Here is a 23,383-nt window from a genome sequence, read left to right on the forward strand (position 1 = left end):
TTTAACCCTCAAAAGTTCCATACACAATTTAAATGTAAACTGTTTATACTTTGTCGTTGCATTTTCTTATTCCCAATTGGACATGTAGGTACCACAATACAAGAACACACTCGCGCACACACCAAAACTGAAACTTGGGCATTTCATCTATTTTTGATTATGGTATTGATCAATAGCTTATCTTAATTAAAGGAAGTTCCAGTTTCTCTCTAATGATCAATAAAGAGAAATCAGGGAAGGGTAATCTAGAGAGGCAGAAGAGTTGTCTACAGAAACACTGCTGATAAACAACACTGCGACACCAGCCAATGAACAGCACTCAGACACAGAGGAGTACAACACAGCAACACTTATCACTTATTCACAGCTAGTTACACAGGATGGAGACAGCGACTAATTTAGTGAATAGCTAAGTAGTAACACACTGAGTGGTGACTACACAGGATGTTGTGTGCCTTACTGTAAAGTGTAAGCTGTTATTCTTCACCAACGCAGTCACAGTCAATTTATATCATTTATCTACAGCTGTCGTTCACTCTTACACACACACACACACATACACATGCCCTCAAGCAAGAGGTAACTGCGTGATCAGCAGCATTACTGACCTTCCATTGCATATTTCATATCCAGGGCGAAGAGGTTCCACATGATCTCAGCACTGATCTTACCCACACTCAGCTCCTGGGGAAATCTGGTGAAATTGAAACAGATTCCAATCAGACTCATTTCTGTATAATGACACACTTCACTGGGTGGTCTGATGACTTGGCCCAGCCTGAATCTCTAACAAACGACTCAACAGATGTGCAAGGATACATGGTTGGTAAATCTCATGATCTAATAATCCCCCGTCATTTCCAAACCCAGCTGAATTGCAGCGTAATGGAGATGCAAACAGAGGACATTGAAAATGAGAAGAAAAAAATTTCCAGGAGGAAATGACACAGCAAAAGAGAGAAAGAAAGAGCGTGTCAGCTGATTGGGCTAGTAATCTAATAATAATTTTGAATGCCTATAGATTTTCAGTCAAAGCCTGACTGTGAGATGTCAATGGTTTAATTATCCGGATCAGACAGTGACGGAAGGACATTTATAGATGACGGGGCCTGGGACTGAGAAAGGTCAGTTTATCTGGAAATGTTTCCATCAACAAACACATTTGTCCAATGATAACAGTAATCAACTGCTCAGCACACAAACTCTGGCATGTCGTCATATGGAACAAATGAAGAAACTGTGAGCCTACAAGTTGGATTGGCACTCCTGCTGGCGACTGGAGAAAAGAAAATTAGAATCAGAAAAACAATTGTTTCCTCTTTCATCCGTATCACTCCCAAAATCTTTCTCTCAACCTCGGTTACTCTTCAGACTCATCCTGCACCCACATGGTGTACTGCAGGCAAGGAAGACAAAAACACTTCATTGAAAAAATGAATGTAACATCTGCAGCTGCTGTGCAACCCTGTAGATTTGGTTTACAATCTGTTTCTATGTTTTGAAATAAATGATGTTTGGTTTACAATCCACATGATGAGTATTTCTGGAAATAATCTCTAAAGCTTCTTATCCTTCACACTTTTAAAAACAACTGCCACATCCATTTTTTTATTTCCAGTCATAAAATAAATTCTGTAGATCAGTTTATTGGCTCAAAAAAAAAATATCCAGGTTAGATTCCCAAGTACATATTCTCAGCACAGAGCAACAGACTAACATTTCCTTTTCCTCTGGCAGCAGCTCCCATTATTTAAAGGTAACAAGTACATTCCTGTGTTTACTGTGAAAAAGCATCAGAGTTTCTGACATTCTGGAACTTGACCGGAGGAATGTGGAGGAAATGGGCATGAATATTGCAGATCTATCATTAGACAGTGTAGGAGAGAAAGCTCAGGGCATAAACAGAGTCTTAATAAGCATCGTAAATCAGCAAGAGGAAGGAGAATAGAAAAAGGGGGGAGGCGAGAGTGTGAGAGGATATGCATGAGCGAGAGAGAAAGAAAAAAAAAAAACTTCATCTTATTTCCTCCAATGCGAGCTTCACTCCATTTTCTTCAGGTCGTGCAATTTGCTTGATTTTATTAACCAAATCACTGGAAGGATGCTAATACAAACATCTTGCACCTCCCTCTACAACATCACCACAAGCAGCCCTTCATTCCCTTTTTCAACTTAATCGCTCATCTGTTATATAATTCAGAAACACTGTGTTCCCCTTTAATCCGTCCATACTGTGGCTCACCATATAAGCAAAGCATTGTTTATTGCTCACTTCCCTGACCGCCACACAGCCTTCTCTCCACATGTCTCCACAATCTCAAAATACATTATTCAAACTGACAAGTGCTCATGGGCAATTTTTTTTTGTTTATTTCTTTGTTTGTTTGTTTTCTCTCACAATCTCTATAACAACAAACAAATATACAAAATCTAAATAATAAACGTGAGGTGAGATAGATTCCTGAATGATGAATAATGAAGCCAGAATTGGAAGTAATGAAGCCAAACCAATAATACATAATACAGTAAAGAATACTATAAAAGTTGAACAAATAATTAAATATTTAATCAGCACAGGCTTTAAAAAAACCCCACAAAAAACTCAGATGTGTTTTCAGCACGGTCATTTATACTCTTAAATCTAAATGAGAAGGACCAACTATAATTACATGCACATTTGTAATGAGAACACCTGACTGCTCGCCACAAAAGCTGGCATAGTGAGCAATTAAGTACACTTTGAGCATGTACTTGGGCAGACTGCTTGGTGATACGCATGAATTGCATATTTTAGAGGTACATACTGGTTAATGACTGGGGTGTAAGCTGTGCGGTCCTCGTCGATTACAGACACCATGAGAGTGATGAGTTTTGGCCAAAAGTCCAGGTTCTTTATCGACGGACCCTGCTCCTCTCGGGGAATGTCCTGTTTCCGGCTCTGAGGAGAAAGGGTGATGAAAGTCAGAAAAAGTGATAAGACAATTTGGATGTTGGTATTTGGCTAAAATAATAATAAGTTGCCTGGGACCACAAAGAGAAAGCCAAACAGAGACGGTTGTTGCCCTTAACTGATATTCCATTCACATCTTCTGTATTGCATGTAATAATACTGTCTTGCCATAACATTTCTTTATGTAATTAACACTATACCAAATTATAGGGAACAATAAGGAAAGAACCTTAAGTCAATATTATTGTAGATGTTCACACTGTGAGTACAGTAGGTATGGTCAGATCATGAGTATGTTGGAGTGCCATGGAAACAGACACACTGGTTGTTCTTCTGTTGTATTCTTCAGTAACTGCTCAACAAGTGTTTACGACATAATATGGGGACCTGTGCAATTAAACCACACTTCCTGTTTAAGATGACAGGTGTCGCCACATCAACCAGGCCTAAAAGGCTAAAATCTTTTCGTTTTTAAAGTGCTATCACCCCGCAGAAATGTGTTTATGTAAATGTGGGTTTGCATCAAAGTGTGTTGCAGAAATCTCTGTGGCTGTCCTGGGGTGAAAGGTTCTGAATCTACAACCTCTTACTGACTCTACCATCTGTTCACCCCACACTGAGTGTAATCACACTGATCTCCAGTCAGCAAACTGTCACAGTCTTTCATTCTGCCATGATTTGGTTCCACAGAAAATGAGCAAGTCCAGGCACACAGAAAACACAGAACTGAGTGTGTATACTAGAACAATCTCAGCCATACTGACAGATCTGTATCGCACACAGACATGATTAAATGTAAACACACTTATGTGCTTATGCACACACTGACAATGACAGATATAGTGCAGACTATGGGGAGATACCCTCCCATGAGGAAGCAATACACATTCTCTCCTTTGTGTATGTAGCTCTGACTGTAGCAAAACGAATGTCTGACAAATACAGAATTGTGTTAAAAATGAAACATGTTCAAATCATTTATTGAATAATTTAGGTTGAATTATTTAACAACCTTAAGCATATTGTCTTTGGTGCAGCACACATAGAAGTTGCTGTAGTGTGAGCCGGGAAAATGGAAATACAACATTAAGCCATTTGTAAAATACTGTACAATCCTTAGAATCTTATCAATTCCTATAATAATCGACTTGTACTTCTTGTTTTAAAATATCTGGTGATGCAAGGGATGTAATACTGCAGCATGTCTTGTCCACGCTGCAAATGGAGGAGTAACAGAATTTAATCTCACAGGAACAAGAAACACGGACAGGGCTTTCAGCTGATTCTGTGACAGTCCATCACCAGTGAACAGTGTCACCACTGTTCACTACTTTAATCACATGGGTTTGAGGCTGTAAAAGTTAAGTCTGTCACCCTGTGCACCATGGTCATGTAAAGAGATTACCTCTCATTCCATAGGAGGTTCCATCCCAGGCATATTGATCAAAGACTCATGATTTTCTAATTTGCATATTAACTTTTGCTTGCTATGTAGGAAGACATGAAAAATGTACTTGTTTCTAATGTGAAGGCCACAGGGAGACCGTCTGACTTTTTATGTAACAGAATCTTAACTCAAAGACTGCGTTGGGACTTGCAGTTGATGCATATTAATCTGCATTCACACATACCCCAAAGAATAATAATTTACAGCATGTGCTACTAGAACTGGTTAAGAATGGTAATTGGTCAGTGTGATCATAACTTAAGGCAAGCGGTGTCAAAGACAGATTTACTTGATCCATTAATCATGAATTTCGTTAAAGTGTTGAAAAGGTAACAAGTGATTACTAGTGAAAAGAAAATGAGCATTTTATGACTCTAGATCAAAGCAATAAGCAATAAGCCTGCAATCCATTTTTGCCCCAACATCATAGTTTATGAAATTAGAATAGTGATGCTTACTTCAAAGAGAAAGGTATTGCCTGGTATGAGAGCGCTGGGCCATCAGGGGGAGATATGCTGCTGCATTCAGCAAGGTAAATTTCTGTTAAATTAGAGGCATGAATAATGAAACAAATGTCTCTGCAGGAGGTGAGTCAGCTATGCAAAACCTGTGTGTGCATGTAGTCTAGTTTTGCATGTGTGTGCACGCATGCACATGTATAGCTGTATGATTGTATGAAGGACACTGAAGGTTGTGTCATACCTACTAAACTGGTTGCGGTATGCATCCCACTAAAATGTAGTGTAGACTCCCTCTGCTCATCTGTATTCACCTCAGGTAGGTACAAACACATTGTTAAAGGTGATTAAGTAGCCTGCTGTCTTTTTACAGGCAACAACACACCCATGGGCTTCACTCTCAGCTGTACCAGGAGGCGAATACTGTGCTGAACTAAGGGTGGTGGAGTCACCAGCAACAATATTCATAGCAGCCTTTCACTCCTCTAGAGAGTGGCTAGTGGTTTATGTTTATTGTTTAGCACTTTCAGCCCCTGTGTGGGAAAAATCAGCATTAGCATACAACTTGCTGCTCATCAATTCTCGCAATGTGACATAAATTACAGAGTCTCTGACTGACGGATGCTCTCAGAGAATGTGATGAAATTCCCAAAAGGAATAGCTGAGGATGGAACTGAAGCTGCTGCAATAGATTTTAAGGCTCAGTGAAAGTAGGTTATGTATACATATAACATGTATGGAAAAAGACACATATTCTGAAAGCAAACAGTGTCTTCTTCAAACACAGTTTAATAGACCATTTGGGCATTGTTGGCAAATATGCTATAATGTCGGCGAGAGAGATGCTTAAATTACGTTCTCAGTAACAAGTGAAGTAGTCTTGCAGCTCCTCTGCGGCTCCTCTGCACGGCTGATCCCGGACTGTTCAAGGCTATCAATGATCACAAGCCTCCCGCTTCAAGACCAGAATGTTTTTAGTCGTCCGTCTACTCATGCATTAATATTTGCGAAATGCATGAGCATGTGTGCATATATTTCTTTTAAAGGTGCATGTGTTTGTTACCAAGCACTTCTGGTCTGTGCATCACGAATGTCACTCCACACTCCTAAGCCAGAAGGAAAATTATGGTTGCCCTTCCTTTTGCATTTTTCATGATTCCCTTGTCCCTCTTTCTATCTCCCCCTCACTTTGCTTTTCAGAATCCTTACTTTTCTGCTGTGACTTAAGAAACTGTTAAGCTAGATTTCTCTTGCCCCTCCTCCCCACCAGTCATTTTATGCCCTGGAAGAAGCAGAGAGCTTTGTTGTTATGTTATGTAAGATGCCTCGTTGTGGCTGGGATATTTCACGGCCTGCCTGGCCACCGTGTCAGCCACGCTCAGGCACTGCTAACAACAGAACTGGGGTCTGTAATGTGTTCTATCCGCTGAGTCAAAGGCTACCTAATGTATGTGATAATAATTTGTAGTCACAGTGAGATTTGTTTTGGGGTGAAGCTGATACCTTTTTCTTCTGCCGTGAAGGAAACACTGATGGAGAGGCTGTCAATTGTGAAACTGTGGTGGACAAAGATGTAATTAGTGAAAGTGTCTATCTCTTCGGTGTGGTAATTGCTTACAACCCCTCAGGCTGTTTAAACAAAAGAAGCTTATTATTCAACTTTTGAGGGGTTTGCACCCATTATCTTAAAAGGCATTATCTTCTGCGGTGTGGAGGCCATTATCCTTGGGAAGTAAACCATAAAATAATCAGGTGGAGCAGCCTGTTGCCTGATTATTACTCGGGCAAGACCAAAGCAAGGAAACTAGTACATGGAATCATGTTCAAAAAAGCATACCATATCTTTGGATGGGGTGATGCTGCGTTTCTTGAAATGTAATTGAGTCTATGAGAACAGGCCTCCAGCTGCTCATTGCATGCAAGTGATACACTCCTACATGAGAAGGCAATATGGCAGTACACTTTCGTGCCAGTTTTGGTATACTGTCCATGTCGAAACATTTTTTGTTCTCACACATTATCCATCTGGACTTTTGAGAGCTAAAGGAGCTGTAAACTGATGGGATGGCGATTTGCATCAGGTAAGTGCTGCCTGCTGCTTGGCTGATTTTATATGACTGTTCACCGCAGACTCGGTCTTTCTTAGAAGGTTGAAGTCCTTCCTGCAAAGTTTGCAATAGATGGGGTGTACATTTTTATTGTCATTTTCATTGTCTCTCATGATATACAACCTATTGATTTCTAGCCATGCTGGATTGAATTTATAGTTTCCCAGCATAGTCACGCATCAACACAAAGTACAGTAAAGCTGGAAATGAAGGCGCGATGTCAGGCATGACAGGCTGAAGGTGATACTTGATAAAGGCATGAGGTAATAAACGGAAAGCCAGGTGCTGGTTCTTGAAAAAAAAAAAGACGTAAAAACTGGATTCAATATTAATGATGTTTTCAGGACTGCCAATGTTTGAAGGCAGATTCTTCGAGTGTTCTACTCCATGAACTCAAGCAAGCTGCATCACCAAGTTAAAACAGCTTTGTGTTTGCAATGATGCAGGTAGTAAGACCCCATGCAGTTATCTATTTCAGTTATGTATGCAGTTATTGAGTAGCTTGTTTGCAGATTAAATGTGATTGTATGAATTAGCAGAGCAGGTATGTTGTGAGTACCTTTTATTTAAGTTTAATAGCTCTTGCTTACACTGTTTACTCATCAACTCAGGATTCCGAAATGCAGAATATGTTGTATGTTAAAATATCAATAAACACACCAGTCTAAGTTTAATTAGTCTGCTTCCCATTATTCTGCATGTACTAAGAATAAATATGAATCTTTTATAGTATCTTGATGAGTGTTGGAATGGTGATGGCTTTCAAGCCCAAGGATGCCATAACAACAGTAACAACTACAATCAAAGAAATACTGAATCTGAACGTGATGATTATTCAGCTTTTCAACATTTGCTGTAAAATGTACAGATTTTGCTAGCTTTAGCCCAAGACCAAGAAATGGTTTTTAAGGTAACAAGAGATGTGATTTCATCCAAATAACAAAACACATTTTTCTTCCAGACAAAAAAACAGAAGTAAGTTCCCTCTTCTCCTTGTTTGAATAAATAAATACAACACAATATAATACAATATATTAGCATACAATTAGTATTTTAACTAAAATGTGTGATTGGACGAGACCTCAAGGTTTCAAGATACATGAGAACTAAATCCAAGGGAGAAGTCATTAAATGTTGAAGCAACACATTGCTTAGTGTGCCCACCGCTAAATCTGTGTGAGGACTACAGAGGTGTCGACATTTTTTATTCATGTTGTGCATGGCATATGAGTTTGCAGAGTCTAGGTTAATAAGCAGTGACAGTCAAAGGATCTGAAAGCCGTTTACCTGGTCGAGGAGTTGGTTGTACAGTTCATGACAGTTATCAAAAATGTATTTGTATGTGGAGTCGAGGCATGCTTTCACGCAGTCCTTCACCACCATACTGGCTCTTGGGGGACTCTGGAGCTCTTGTACCTGCACACACATAAACACAACAGCATGATTAAAGTGTACGCTTTAAGGCTTAGGTGTTCGAACAGTCAAACAGCATACACTTCACAAAATCACCTAAATCAATGACAATTAATGTGTCTTAAATGCAATTTTATGTACAGTACTGTCCATCAATGGAGTGATAATATAATGATATCATATTACATGCCGGAAATATTAATCCCAAATTATCACTTCCTTCTGGGACAAAGATTGGATTAGATCCAACTTCATTGTCATCGTGCAGAGTAGAGGTACAAAGCAAATGAAATGCAATTTCAGGGCAACCTTATTATGCATGTCATTACTGACATGTGGCCAGACTAGCATTTAGGTGTGTGTGCAGTATATTGTAGAGTAACACAGTAACTCCTGTGTGTGAGCAGCGGTGTGTATAGACAATAAAGCTCAGCATGGACATGGCACAGAGTGAAAGCTCCTATAACTTTAAGTGACAGTTTTCATTCCTTTGCTCCCAGCTGCCATCTTAGCTATGCCTCAGTGCTCCAGCACTGCACCCCCACTCCCGCCCGAAGAGAGCTTGAATGGATCTTTTCAAACAGCAGAAGACAAGTCAAGACAAGACATAGTGTTAAGGAAGGGGGAGGGAGAGGAAATATGACAGAGCTGGAAGCATTTTCACCATTGAGCCTTGCTGTTGTGTTTAACACCAACACAACCCCACCGCATCAGAGTGCAGTCAAAGTAATTGCGCAACAATAAATCATTTGGATTTGAATGGTCAGTGGTGTAAAGGGGGGCAGGTCTTCAGGAATTATGAGATTGAATTGATTTCACCTAAAATGACATGTGCTTGAAATCAATGTGGGTTTATGTTTATAATTGGAGATTGGGAGATTTTACAGCCATGTCCATTGAAGGTGTCTCAGTCACTCAGTCAATGTCACAGCACTGTGATCAAAGCTCATAAATGGCACATATTTTAGACATCTACAAAGGCTTGTTAGTATTGTGCTCCATGATGATTTATGATAACATTTATGTTTCTTTAAGTTTCTCTTAAATCGAGTGCCACACTCCCCCATCACCCCTTTGTATTCCACTCGTACCTACACACTCTCTTACACACACATACACATAAGCTACCTTCATCCTGAAGAAAGTGATGCTTGTCAGCAGATCAACAGTGGACTTCAGGTCTTGGAGACGCTCTGGATTTCCTGCGGGGAAATTATCCTGGAGAATGACAGAGAGAGAGAGTAAAATAGCATGAGGAGAGACGGCATCTCTTTGAAAGCAGCCTTTTAACATCAACCCACCCCAAACTCCCACCCTTCCACACACACACACACAGACACACCACATTACATCGAAACAGTGAAATTGATTACAGAGCAACGCCCAGCAATCATAACGAAATGACTGTCTGTCTAATCGTTTAGTGGACAAGGGAGGTCTCTGCTGATGAAAACCTCTATTTCGGGGCCATGAAGTCATCAGGCAGTGCAGAGCACCGTGACGGGGGCATATAAAGCCCTGACAGCCCTGAGGAAAAGCATCACTTCCCCATACATTATCCTATTTCCCCCAACTCTTCCAGCGTTCTAATAAAATTCTGTCTGTTTTCTATCTCTCCTTGTCAATAAATGCACAATGGAGATTCAGGAAATAAACCGAGATCTTCACACAGCCCTTGGCAGTACAAGGTCTCTCTGGGATCAAGGCCAATCAGCAGAAGCAAAACTCACCTAACATCTTTTGTACATGAGCAGCTTGGATTTTTTCATTCAGCTGATAAATGATTCAAGGTGACCAGTGTTCAAAGAAGAAGAAAAACCCACCAAAAATACAGCAGACTTTTCAAGAATAATTGTCAAAAAACAACCTAGAAGCTGGTCTCAAAAACAAAAAACAGAGCATGTGGTTAACCTGTTAGGGCTTTCCAGACAGTCAGCTCTCCACTGAGAGCTCACAGTGTATTTCTCTAGATCCATGATTAATAGGAAGGGGAAAGTTTAGTCCCTGGAAAAGACAAACAGCCTCCAGGCAAACAAGCCTGACACACGTCCTACATAAGCAAATGTGGATAAGTTTTACTCCATTTGGTTGCCGGTGGGAAAAAAGAAAAGAAAATCTGTTTCAAACTTCTTTTTTGCATGGGACCAAACGCAGCTTGCACCATTACAGTAGTACGGTAAGTAGTAGTTAATCATTTGCTTCTAGCTGAAAGACTGAAGATATGATTAAGAAGCTGAAGCTTTCTGTCTCATCCAGTCACCAACAGAATCTTTTTAAAATAAATCCTTCAATTATGAGCAAAGACAAGAATTTTCTTGCAACTGCTGTATCACCACCAGTCTTGTTCACAAGATCTGGCCCATCAGTGCCATCAGTCACTACGCTCTCTTCCTCTGCAGGTGACAGTGAAATTTGTTTTACAGTAAACTCACACATATGTAGCCTTCAAGAGCAAGCAAAACCATCAGTTCAAACATGAATTCTATAGCTTCCATGGCAATCTTGAAAGCTATCATCTGTACGCCTCCTGAAATGTGCTGGAACAGTAATAACAACCCTTCAAAATGTGTTTCTGTTTGTTTGGGGTGTAGGAATTGCAACTTTTGTAAAGTGAAACTAATTAAAACTGTGGTGTGGTTTTGTTGCCAAAAAGTAATTCTGAAAAATAAAGACAGCTAATCCACTAAGGTCCCCGCATTCCTCAAGAAATGTCAAACTAATCTGTGCTTTCTTGCTTTTCCAATAGAAGCATTAACACCTTTATCAAGGAGAGCAAAATCATGCATGAAAAACTTAAACAGCACAGATTAAACTGTGCAATTTTCACTACTGCCAGTCTGTCTTTTAGTGATAGTGGAGGTCTGGACCATTGTGTCTGCTAGGCTTGGAAATTAAAGGACTTATTCAAATTGCAAACACAATCTTACATCATACGCTATACATTTAAATGAAAGGAAATACTTCACAGTATGACATTTTAAATCTGTTAATTAGTGGATCCTCTGACTGCAAAAAGTAATCTAGCTGTGTAATTACAGTGCTTGAAATCAAGCAAAGTCAAGTGCACACTGACATTCATTACAATTACTGCAAAGGAGGTAGGTGGGCTCTTCACAAAAACCAAATGTCTACATGCAAAATGTTATGATCTTAGCTTGCAAACTCAAGTCATATTTCATAACCTGTTAAATCACAGATGGTGAAGATACACAGAAATGCATTAATTACAGACTACATCTTTGTAAAGCAAGGAGTTCTCTAAGGGATTTCTCTAAATTATAATCAAGTATGAAACCAACTTTATGATGCTTAATAGCTTAGAAACAGTATTTTTGAACCAGTAAAGCATTTCTTACAACTCTCATTATTGCTGACCAATGTAGAAAATTATTAATCTAGTGCCTAACTTATACAAGCAGTGACAGTAGTTCAAAGAACAGCCAGTATGCCTGAACACACAAAGAACTGAGAGGAGAAACTCCAACTTCATCAGCAGAAAAAAAACAAAGGAAAAAGAAGTAGATTTATTGCCCAGAAGCAGGCAAGCATACTAAAAAAGCAAAGCATCCATCTCAGAGCCAAAAGTAGAGACAACATCAGCACTGCCTTCCAAAGATGACAGAAAGTCCATTATGAGATGGGACGAGGAGTGAGTGATTCTGATGAGCTTTTAGTTCTTTGTCTTTGTTCTGGTCTACACTGGATATTATACTGGACCAGAGCCTACACTGAGTGCAGAACTCCACAACAGTGACTCCATATTGTCAAAAGAAGAAAATGGTCAGCACATTCTCCTTTCATGTATACATAATGCATTTATGCACTCTTATGTTGGTGAACACAATACGCAACACAGTCTTTTGATTATCACAAATGAATATCAATGTATTTTGAAATTAAATATTTTAAGTAATAAGTGTCTTTATCATTGATTTGCTCAAATCTGAATGAGTGGTTGTAATTGTCATGTTTAGGAGGCAATGCTCTTTGCACATTATACAGGCAGCATAACAGCTAAAAAAGCTGGTGGTCAAACACCGGGTTGTAAAGGTAATCATGTGGAAAAAAGAGACACCAGACACCAGACCTCAAAACTGCCACAGGAACACTGCACTGGTCACCCTGAGCTCTGACCATCATGAGTGAAGGCATGGGCCATACAGTCTGTCTGTGTCTGAGTGACTGGATTTATGTCTACTGAAGTGATATAAACTGCACTAAAAGGGTATCCATTTGAGATGTTTTGTTTAACAAAAAGCATCTCTGAAAGTGGTTTAGCTACTGCTGTTTCAACTGTCTAATGACGTTAGGCAGAAAAGAAATCTTGTAAATAATGTGTGAACTATGAATATCAGAGTTTCCTTATTGATAGTTCAGGATCAGAACATCTGAGGTCTATGCCCTTTCAGTGACTTTTAACATTTCTATTTTCTTTTTACAATTAGAGTTGGCACAGAGGTTTCTTATCTTCTTCACTCTGAAAAGTGACACTAGCTTGTCATTGTTTGTGTGTGTTTGGCTTTTTGCATAGTCAAGTTCAAAGGGCTCGCTCTGAATTATGCAGGTTTTGTTTGGCAAAGAACAAGATTATCCCAAATATTTGCAACTATGCAGATGCAACTCAAAACATTTTTTTTCCTGCATAAACTAGAAAATTATATTTGCATGCCATGTTAGGATGACAGAGGTTGGTTGTGTGCTTCTGTAGAATAATGTGAAATGCATATCTCACCTGTGCTATAGGGAAACCTTGTGGATATTATCCCAGAAGTAGGCAAAGATGTTTTGCAAATGTGATGCTCTATCAGCTCCTTGAACAGCTCAATATTACTGAATATGAAATAATCCTGCTGTGGAGAGCAACAGAGTGGAACAGCAATTTACTCTCTTCTTTTTTACTGGAGGTGGCAGCAGGAACGACTGCACAGTAGAAAGCAACAAAGCAGCTGTTTGCATTAAGTAATCTTTTTTCTTTAGACCCACTGTGATTCTGCACAGAGTTCCATTTTGAGAGAATAGCGGATAACTCCCAGGGGTGCTTACTGAACAAATAGCACTTTATATCAAACTGTCCAAACTAAGCCAACAGCCCAAATCCCTTGTAGCATGCTCTGAATACTGAAATTTTATGTGCGACCCAGAGAAACCTGCAAATCCCAGCTGGGACAGATCTGCTCCATAAGGTGTCACCAAGTATCAGGGCTGTTAGAATAAAGTTTAAAGGGAAGAAACGCGTATGTAGCAAAATGTAGAGTGGCAGCTGCACCCTGGCTCCCTCTCTGCTGATTCGAGCCCTCTGTTTTACAAAAGCAAACTCAATCTTTCTCAGAATATCGTTATAAAGAAATCCATACAATGATCGGGTTGAGTAGCAAGATCTGAATCTTATTACTGTCCAACAGTGTTACGCTGGCTCTCTGGGACAGAGCTTGAGAAAGTGAGAGAATGAAAGACAGAGTATGAGAGTGTGTGTGAGCATGTGTGTGTGTGTGTGTGTGTGAGAAAGAGAGAGAGAGAGAGTGTGAACCACTGGCCTGTGGCAGGCTTGACAAGAGAGCAGCAGGGCAGGGCTGGCAGGTGAAGCCAATGTGATATTCTCTGACTGCTCACAGTGAATGTGTCATTGCCTGACAGTCAGGCCATCCGAAAATAAAAGAGACCATCTCTCCTTCACTTCCCCCTACCTCTCCTTCTCTGTCACCCACCCACCCATGCCTCTTCTCATCCTTCATCTGTTTCTCCTCTCTTTCCAAATCCATCGCTCTTTCCCTCCAACTCTCTCCCTCTTTGTCCAAATCCCATCTCCTCCAACTCACTGTCTCTGCTTATTTCATCCACCTCTTTTTTTTTCTCCAAATCCTCTTGATCCCTCCCTCACTATTTTCAACTTCATTCTCTGTCTCCCCCAAGTCTTTTCCCTTTCTCTCTACATCTTGCTATCTACTTGCTGTCCTTGTCTCATCCATTCTTTTTCCCTGTGTAGGCTGACAGTGGGATCTGCGGCTATCAGGGTGTGTCGCTGTAATCACATGTGGCTTCACACAGCGAGCCATGGCAAAGAACACGGGAACTAAAGCATTCACCCACTCAACAACACATTGCCTTTTGAGTCACATTAAAGGTGAGAGGGTCATCTTTCAGTTACAGTTCACTGTGTCCTGCCACCAGCTGGTAGGAGAAGTGTGGAGATGTGTGTGTGTGTGTTTGCTCACATGCATATCTGTGTATGCGCATATTTGGGAGAATGGGTGGGAGACCTGGGTTTGTGCATATCTGTATGCATGTCAACAGCTCTGTGTATTTGCATATGAGTGCATGTGCATGGCTGTATGATGTGTGCATCCATGATAAAGGGAAATGTGGCTGTTTATAATGGTAACTTTAAGTATGTAATTTCTTTGCCACAGACCTGACACGTGATCAAAAAAATGGCACCTGATCAAAAAAAGTGGCAACTGATTAATAAAACCTAAAGATTAATTATAGTTATCAGCTACTGGCTATTCCTCAACGCAGCAGGAGCTCATGGAGGTTTGGTGTTCCTCCGTCTCTCTGCTCCGCACCTTGATTTTTGCTGCAGTGCATATTATTAAGTAGCTTGTGTCACAAAAGTTTGTCTCAAAATTAAATAAAACATGCACATCAGGAGGCAGATATGACACTCTGGGATATGACTGTTAAAGTCTTCTTTCTTCTGTTTTTATTGGTGTTAGCCAATACTAAATCTATCTGCTTTACAAAAATGGAGTACATGGCTTAGTTTACAGATATTTACAAGGTGTCCAATACCCTAAACACATGAATCACTATGTCAGACAGAGTGCTGGATACCCACAGTGGGGTGTATTTATAGGACCACGAGGACTACTATTTCTTGAGATGCTGATAGACCCCTTGACGCTGTAGGCTGATTAGTGATATTTATGTGCCTGGGTGAACCACTGGCTACAGACTGCTGAAAACTACAAAAGCACTTCATCATTCAGTTGATTTTAAGTGAAATCTGATTCCGTCTGTCTTCAAAGCCTTATACGTTAACGCTATAGGAACATAAGTGTGGCTCATGTGACATTAACAAATGTCATCCCATCTAGAATGACATTTATTGAACCGATCTCGATATTTAATAGAACACCTTTCACCTGGCATTAACAATGTGTGATTCATATAAGGCATAAAATACACACTGAACTGTATCAAAGAATGAATAGAATCCCATCAATAACCGTGACAGACACACATTTAGCATTAATATTGAAGTCTAAATGGATTGTTGCTCTAAGCCAGATATAGTAAGCACACAGTGTACTGTCAACTTTGAAACCAGTATCAAATCAATCAGGTGGCAGGTAGCTTAAATAGCAACACTTCCATCAAACGTACAGTATAGTAAGTTTTGAAGGATGTAAATGTCACACAGGGTCTACTAAATGGCAACCTGCATTTTGACAGAGAGGAGAACTGCTCTTGCACGAGTTAAATAGAGATATGAGGTTAAGTGAAAAGATGGATTGATATGGACATAATATGGTTATGTGTGTTATCCTTCTCTGGAAGTCACAAAAGTCACGGAAACAAACAAAAAGATGATTTTAACAAACACACAGCACGTGAAAGGTTCATACATACCCGATATTTAGAGAGGTCAATCCTCAGCGAGTTATGCAGCTGGTCCAGTAATTTGACAAATTTCTCCCTCTGTCAGAATGAGAAAGCCATAAATTAGTCCAAAGCATTGTGTCTAAAAATTTATAACACTGTGTGGTTGGTACCATTTCTATGCCAGCAGTGATTCATTTTTACTTCCTGGAACAAAATTTAGTGGTTTAGCTCTGTTGCCAGACTCGGCTTAGTGCCTGGAAATATTATTTGATGCCTTATAACATTAGCTTATTAAAGGTTCAATCAGAAAGCACGGACAACCTCTGAGATTTTGCTGATTTCAAGTGCAGAACTTGCTTTAGAAAAATGGCTCTAAATGAAAACGATGGCAAACAGTAGCAAAGTCAAGGTTCAATATCAGACAGTAAAACAGCAATAAATGTTACTGATGTATGACTGAAGACCACAGATAACCAACATCTCCATGTAGCACTGTGTTACCATATATCACTGCTGTGATGGCTGTGGATGTCAGCCTGCAATACAATAATACGTGCACTTACCCCAAAGTTAGAAGCAGCAAATCTGTCCGAAGCGGAGGCAGTGGTTGTGGTGGTGGTGGTGGTGTGGGCGAAGTAGGCATTGATATTAGCGAGAAGATTGCTCATCACTGCTGGCACACCGGGACACATGTATTTGGCGGACAGACAGGAGAAGTGCCTGCAGGGGTGAAACAATGTGGGATACACAGTATAAGGGCTGGTACGACACAGAAGTAATTTTTTCACAGATCAATAGACAATCACATTAAAAATAGAGGCATCAACTACACAATTTTAGAGGGAGAAAATGATCAAGTAATCAACACGATTCCCTTGAAATGTATGGTAGTACCTCATACTTTGCTATTATCCATTGCTTTGCATTGCAGTAACCACAGTAACATAAAAACTGAAACAGTGCAATTAAGCATTGCTTCATTATTTTCACCTTCTGACTGACACAGCACATACTTTTAAATCTTCCAACAGCACCAGGGCACATTCAAGCACAGCACGCGCATTGACAGTGTAAGTGCTTTCCACTGAGGTGAATCCACATATGTCAACCCTGCACAAAGTAGACCTCAACTGTGCCATGCGCTCAAATCACAAGAGTCATCCAGCCCAGTGGAGGGACTGAAAGGGGAAACTTTTACTGTTGCAAACTTCTCTTTTGTTTTAATCAACCCCGTTTCCTTTTCTCCTGTCTCCATCACCTTTTTTTTCTTCACTCAGTGAACTTTAAACAACACACAGTGCTCTCACTGTGTGTTGTTTAAAGTAAAGGCTCTTGGATTGCCACTTTAGATTTGTGATGGTCTTTCTCTCTCTTTCCCTAAGCACATCTCCAACAGTGCTATAGCAGTAATTAAATGCTGGAGCCTGACAGGCCTGGTTTGAGCAGGGAGCTCTGCCTTACTGAGGAGCATATGCTCATCTTAATACTTCATGCTGCTGCTTCACAAGCCATGTGGAATGCCTCCTACACTATGAATGACTGGCACCTATAGCGAATATCAAGACTAGCTGGACGTCTCCATGCCTTCTTACAGCACATATACAACACAAGATTTGTGTTATTCTAGATAGTGCACCTCATATAAAAAATATATGTGCAATAATTTGTATGTTTACTTTATTGCAGCCGACAGTAATACAGACAAGGTCTTCTTTTCCAGCCTCCAGCATGGCCTACAGCAACCAAACATCTGGCTGCATTTTGCAGTAAAGATGACAAAGACCTTAAAGGCAGAAAATGTAGGCTAAGATTTATAAATATAGCATTTTTCAATGCTCACTCTGAAATGCGTAGAAAAACAGATTTCACTATCATCTGATGAGTTTTGTATCACCAAAATTCATATTAGTTTTAGCCCTCACTGCACAAAATGTTGCTTTTAAAGATAAAAAAATATTATATTATTCAGAACTTCACTTTCACATGAGATAAATTAGCAGTTGGATAACATAAATACGTATTTTTTATATAATCTTAGAGGAAATTGGTGTAATCTACATATTTTTCCATAAATATATACTCAAGTTTGGGTGTGACCATATGTTTTCAAAGCTGGATTCTGAGCTTAGAGTGCAGAGAAACTGAGAACGTCTTGCACTGTGAATCACTGCTTCATAAAGCCTAAGTGCCAAGTTATGTGGAGTAATAAATACAGATTATGCACACACACACACACACTTACACACACTCACACAAATAGAAACACTAACATGTTCTCATCAGGAAGCCTATTTAATTACTCTGCTTTCAGCCTCCAAATTACCCAGGAGCACTTGGGGTTAGGCGAGCAAAGAGAGTGAAGCAAAGAGAGTGATGATGGCATCCGCTAAATTCCCTTGGTGCTTTTAGAACTGGATCTCCTGAATTGAGAGGAAGACATTGCTTGTCCCAGTGTTACCCCGACTTGGTTTTTACCAGTGGGTAACGTGCACTACGTAGAGGCTCACGTATCACTTTACGATCTCAGATAGCTGGGAGAAATGAGAAAAAGATGATGAGAAACAGAGGTGGGAGGTAGGGAGTAATGATGGAATGAGATGAAGAGAAACGAGCACAAGGGAGGCATATGTTGGGGGTTGTTGTGGGGTGCACACGAGGGAGAATGAGTCTGTTGTGATTTATGCAGCCATCATGTCAGGAGTGACTGGGAGTCAAGGTTCTGAGATAAGGAAAACAGAAAGGTAGGGCCTTTCATTAATTCCTGGTAAAGCATAATAAGGACTGATTTCAGAAATGACAAACTTAAACAAGGTTCAGGTCTGAAGCTTTAACTTGAGCTGAGAACGCTGGAAATAACCACTCTTCGCTTGTCGTGCACTTAAACAATGCAGCAACCCTGTTCATCACATGTTGCAATACCTTGTCATACTCTAACAACACCTAGCAACACTACACAAGCAGCACCAAAACAATCAAACATGTCAGGAACACTTACGAGTAATACATTTTGTTATTTTAACAGTTCCGCTCATTACTTTACAAGCTTTACAGCACCAGTTACTTGTTTGAGGTCCAGGACCAGCGGGAGGGTAAATACAGGAGCTATGGCGGGGTATATGAGGATGAGTCACCACTGGGATCACAATAATGGGACAGTAGGAGGCGGGGGATCAAACACACCAAGGGCCTAACGGAAAAATGGAAAACTCAGAGACAGAATAAAGTAAATTAACATCCAAAGAGCTATAGAAGGAAACACTGGACTCATTATGCTACAGGCCATCAAAACACCCATTGCAGTGTGTGTATTTTCTGTTGCTAAATCTAAAAAAAAAAAAAAACAAAACAAAAAAAAAAACAATTCAGCACATGATATCAACATCATATAAGCAACACAATTTCTCAGTGTTCCTTCATCTCCAGGACACATGTGGCCAAGTTTATGGACATGAAAGCACAAATGTGAACTGCTCCTTTCATTCGACTTGCCAACACAATCTGTGTAATTAGAATCTAATTTACTATGGCAGCAGCTAATTACATAGTCACCTACTGGGACTGTCCAACCAACATGCTATGTAAGGAAAGGAGGGCTTAACAGGAGCAGATCAGATGCAATTTGAGATCTTCAAACGGCAAATGAGACTGAAATCACAATGTTTTGATGCTGGAAATGGTTATTAACTACTTAATGCTCAAAAGAAGTCATGAAATACAATGCATGTACACCCAGATGTTACGTGACTAACAGGTGAGGTGGGTTCAGCATCGTGCTAAAATGCTCACAATGGATCATTCAGCGGTCAATTCTACATTGGTCTTTCTGTTCTATCTGAAAGACAGGCAGAGTAGACAGGTTATAACATGCACTGAGAATGGTCAAGCAGAGAGGCTGAACCAAGAGTAGATTGGGGATGTCATGGTGCACAAGGCTCACAGATTGATGTTCAGTTAAGTACATCCACTGTGTTGTCTAGTAGTATATACCGTAATTATACCGCAATATACCGTGTTGCGTGTGTATATTGCTTTTTACCATGATGTCCAAATGTCATTTTAAGTTTTGTTTTGTTTTCTGGTTGATTGTAGTGAGGCTATACAGATGGGGGGTCATACATAAACTGTCCATACAAATGGGCTTAGTGGCATGATATTGTTCCATTAGTGTTGTTGGATTTAGGTTGATTCAAAGATGTTAACTGACTTACGTTTAACCTTTAGTTAGTATTTTTACTTGTACTTCTATAAAGTTTCTGTAAAATAAGAGTAATTTTACTGGAGTATATCATTTTGCCTAGTCTAAACTGTGTCTAAATAACTGTTCATGATTACTGATTGAACAGTAGTTTTTAATGGGCATGGGAACACTCTGTGTAATTGTTGTCACAGTTTGTTTGGAAACGACTGCATTCTGTTTACATTTTACACAGTATCTCAACTGTTTTTGAAATAGGGTTGTGAATAATTATAAGTCAGAACTGTATTAGGATATTTTGCATGATTTAAAGAACACACTGGAGATTGTATATACAACAGAGGTTTCAGATGAATGCAAATTAGATCTAAATTAAATCGGAAAAGACTACTGGCAAAAATCTTAAAAGCTGTCTCAGCCATTTTGCAATGAACCTTTGAGACAGTCCCCGACCACACCTCATCAGCTTCCTGTGGGGGGGGGGGGGTCTGCTGCCACTCGTGCACCTGAAGTGTACTTTCATACATGTAAGGTTATGCCTGATGCAGACTACAATGGCAAGCATTATACAAACACCAAACAGTGTAACAAGGCATTGCACGACCTTGATCAATATTCAGTGATGTTAATGTCTCAGATGGTGTGTCTTTGCATGTGCTAGTGTGTGCTAGTGTGTGTGTGTGTGTGTGTGTAAAGGAAACAGAGACATTTATGGATGGACAGGGTCACAGAGGATCAGAGAGACAGAGAGAGAGGGAAATGAGGCTCTTTATGCGTGTCCATGATCAATGTGACCAAGGCAGGTTGAGGGTTTTTCCACGAGACCAGCAATTAATCAATCAAACTCAGGGGCTCAGTAGTCCTCCAAGCTCTGAATTTGCTGAGGAGACATCTTTACTACTCCTCTTCTCCTTCTGCTCTCCTTCTCTCTTCTCCTTCTCTCCTCCACTCTGCTGAATGAGACAATGACAGATTGGCGAGGTAAAAGGCCATAGATCAGGGTGGTACTAACGTCATAGCCTGATAGATGGACTCCACTCCATATCTCATGGCGAACTCATCCACTATCTCCTGAGACACGTCGTCAAAGTAGACCTTCCACGCCTCGTCCCCTTTCACCTGCGGGATCTTCACTACACCGCTGTTCTTCACCTCAGTTAGGTAGTGGAACAGGTTCTGTGAGTGGCAAGCGAGATAAGACAGACCAGGTTACGATGATGGAGCACAGTGTCACAACAGGTAATAAAAGAGACATTTCTTTTTGTGATAAACTGTATGCCAGCAAATGAAGATCATTATCACAGCTGGATCTCCAACATCTTTATGTTTTTTTCCCCTTCTCCTTTGTTTTACAATGCTGTAACTGCTGATTGTTGAGAAATCCTGTTTTCTTTAGTTAATGTCTTTGCAAGCTTAATTCTTTAATGATTGAGAGTTGAAATGACAATTAGTATCGTCTAATGCTGAATTACACTATGATGTCTGATGGTTACCTCATGTAAACAGGTGTATTGGCCATGAGGAGGAACCACGTTCTCTTCTCCTTTCATCTCCACACTGATCTTGAGTCTGATGGCACCAGAAACTGCAGATTTATCAGTCCTTTTATCTGTAAAACAACATTGATTTGGATTAATCATAACCTGACATTAACTGAGAAGAAACCACCAGTACTTAAAAAATATATTAAAGAAATATTTATGCTCACTTTTTAAACTCCACAATCTCTATTCCACAAAAACACAGCAGTATCTGTTTTCTTTATGCAATAGTGCTGTTACCCAGCAGGAGCAAGACAAGCTGAACAAAAGAATGTTTCTGAATATTTTAACTTCAAGCTCATAAGGACTGGCACCAGTCAGTGAACAAAATGAATAGCTCAACAAATAACATTAGTGGTAGTGGTAGAAATCTGTTGTTTACTACACCATAACAGAACTACATATAAAACACTAAAAGATTAAAAAGAAAAGAAATTAATCTGGAACGGCATGACATCATGTAAAACACAAATTATACCACATCTGCACTCATAGCAATGCACTTTTACTGTATGAGAAAACACCTGAATCAATAATATCACAACATCATTGGTTGTAGGTTTATGAAACAAATGGAGTTTCTTTTGTGTCGGCATATATTAACATGCATACTGTATGTGCACATGTACCATGTTTTTAGTATGCTCGTATACAGCCACACACACATATGCTGGCATACACAATCATGACAGGCCTGAAGGCTAATGACTCCACAACTCATTACAGATTTTAGAAGCCCCCCTCTGCGGTCTAACACGCAGTTCATCTCAACTGTTTCAAATGAGTGGTACTCTCCTCTACAGTCAGTTTGTCAAGAGACAGACAAGTGAAAAATAATGTGAGAAAGCGACAGAGAGTAGAGCAGTAAACACAAATGGCAAGACTGAAGAGGAGCTGAAGAGGCTTAGAGAGGAGAGCAGCTGGAGGGGTGGACACCCACATGGACAAAGACCTGTTTAAACATTCACTGAGGACATTTAAAAAGGCACAGGGCAGCATCAGTGGATAGGGGGTCACTATTACCACAAATTGCTCTCTTTTAGCTACATAGGCAAACAAAGACAACACCTGCTAGTCATAATACTGCAGCAGAAGTGGTGGATTCCATTATGTTGCCATCCATCTCATACAGTGCAGAAAAATCAGAGATGTATGAGAGCAGAAACAGTTGAAGACCCTGCATTAACAGTGTCAGTATCCAGCCTTAACCACAGGTCTTTGTGGCTCCTTAGAACATGGATAGCAATAGTGATCTCAGCTTGACCACATTTTATCTGACCACACACTCATTTCCTGTTTACCAGTCTAATGGAGACACATAGGTGAAGAAATGAAGAGTTTAAATCTCTATGTTCACAGTATGTCGTAATCATAATAGATAGAACTAATGCATGGGAATCAAAACACAATATTTTTTTGATCCTTACCCTGATGTGTCCATGAAACCAAAATCAAAAACTGCCAAGTATGTTACGCAACAATCACTCTATTAATTGATAAGTCAAGTCAATGCACAGAAATTAATCAACTATTAACTGTTTCAGTAAAGGTTCTTCAAGGTGACGAGTTTCTGTTTTGTCAAACAAAATAAACAAATTGTAGACATTACTGTGGCCTCTGAGAAATTGTGAATTCCAGTTTACAGAAAGTTTTTTCACATTTTATTAAA

General features: G+C 39.9%; 1 protein-coding gene across 4 annotated transcripts in view; it reads right to left on the bottom strand.

Moving 5' to 3' along the window:
• Positions 1-23,383, bottom strand: part of LOC124052562 (protein unc-13 homolog C) — a 95,460-nt gene that overhangs the window by 36,976 nt on the left and 35,101 nt on the right. For all 4 annotated transcript variants that reach the window (XM_046377275.1, XM_046377101.1, XM_046377185.1 and 1 more), the window contains 8 exons: positions 21,667-21,782; positions 21,186-21,349; positions 16,542-16,698; positions 16,006-16,074; positions 9,505-9,594; positions 8,251-8,379; positions 2,805-2,938; positions 609-694 (listed from right to left, as the gene is read on the bottom strand). In XM_046377275.1, the coding sequence (XP_046233231.1) occupies positions 609-694; positions 2,805-2,938; positions 8,251-8,379; positions 9,505-9,594; positions 16,006-16,074; positions 16,542-16,698; positions 21,186-21,349; positions 21,667-21,782 (945 nt within the window). The remainder of the gene's footprint in view (positions 1-608; positions 695-2,804; positions 2,939-8,250; positions 8,380-9,504; positions 9,595-16,005; positions 16,075-16,541; positions 16,699-21,185; positions 21,350-21,666; positions 21,783-23,383) is intronic.

Source organism: Scatophagus argus, chromosome 1 (assembly GCF_020382885.2).
Source record: "Scatophagus argus isolate fScaArg1 chromosome 1, fScaArg1.pri, whole genome shotgun sequence".
In the NCBI taxonomy this organism is placed as follows: domain Eukaryota; kingdom Metazoa; phylum Chordata; class Actinopteri; family Scatophagidae; genus Scatophagus; species Scatophagus argus.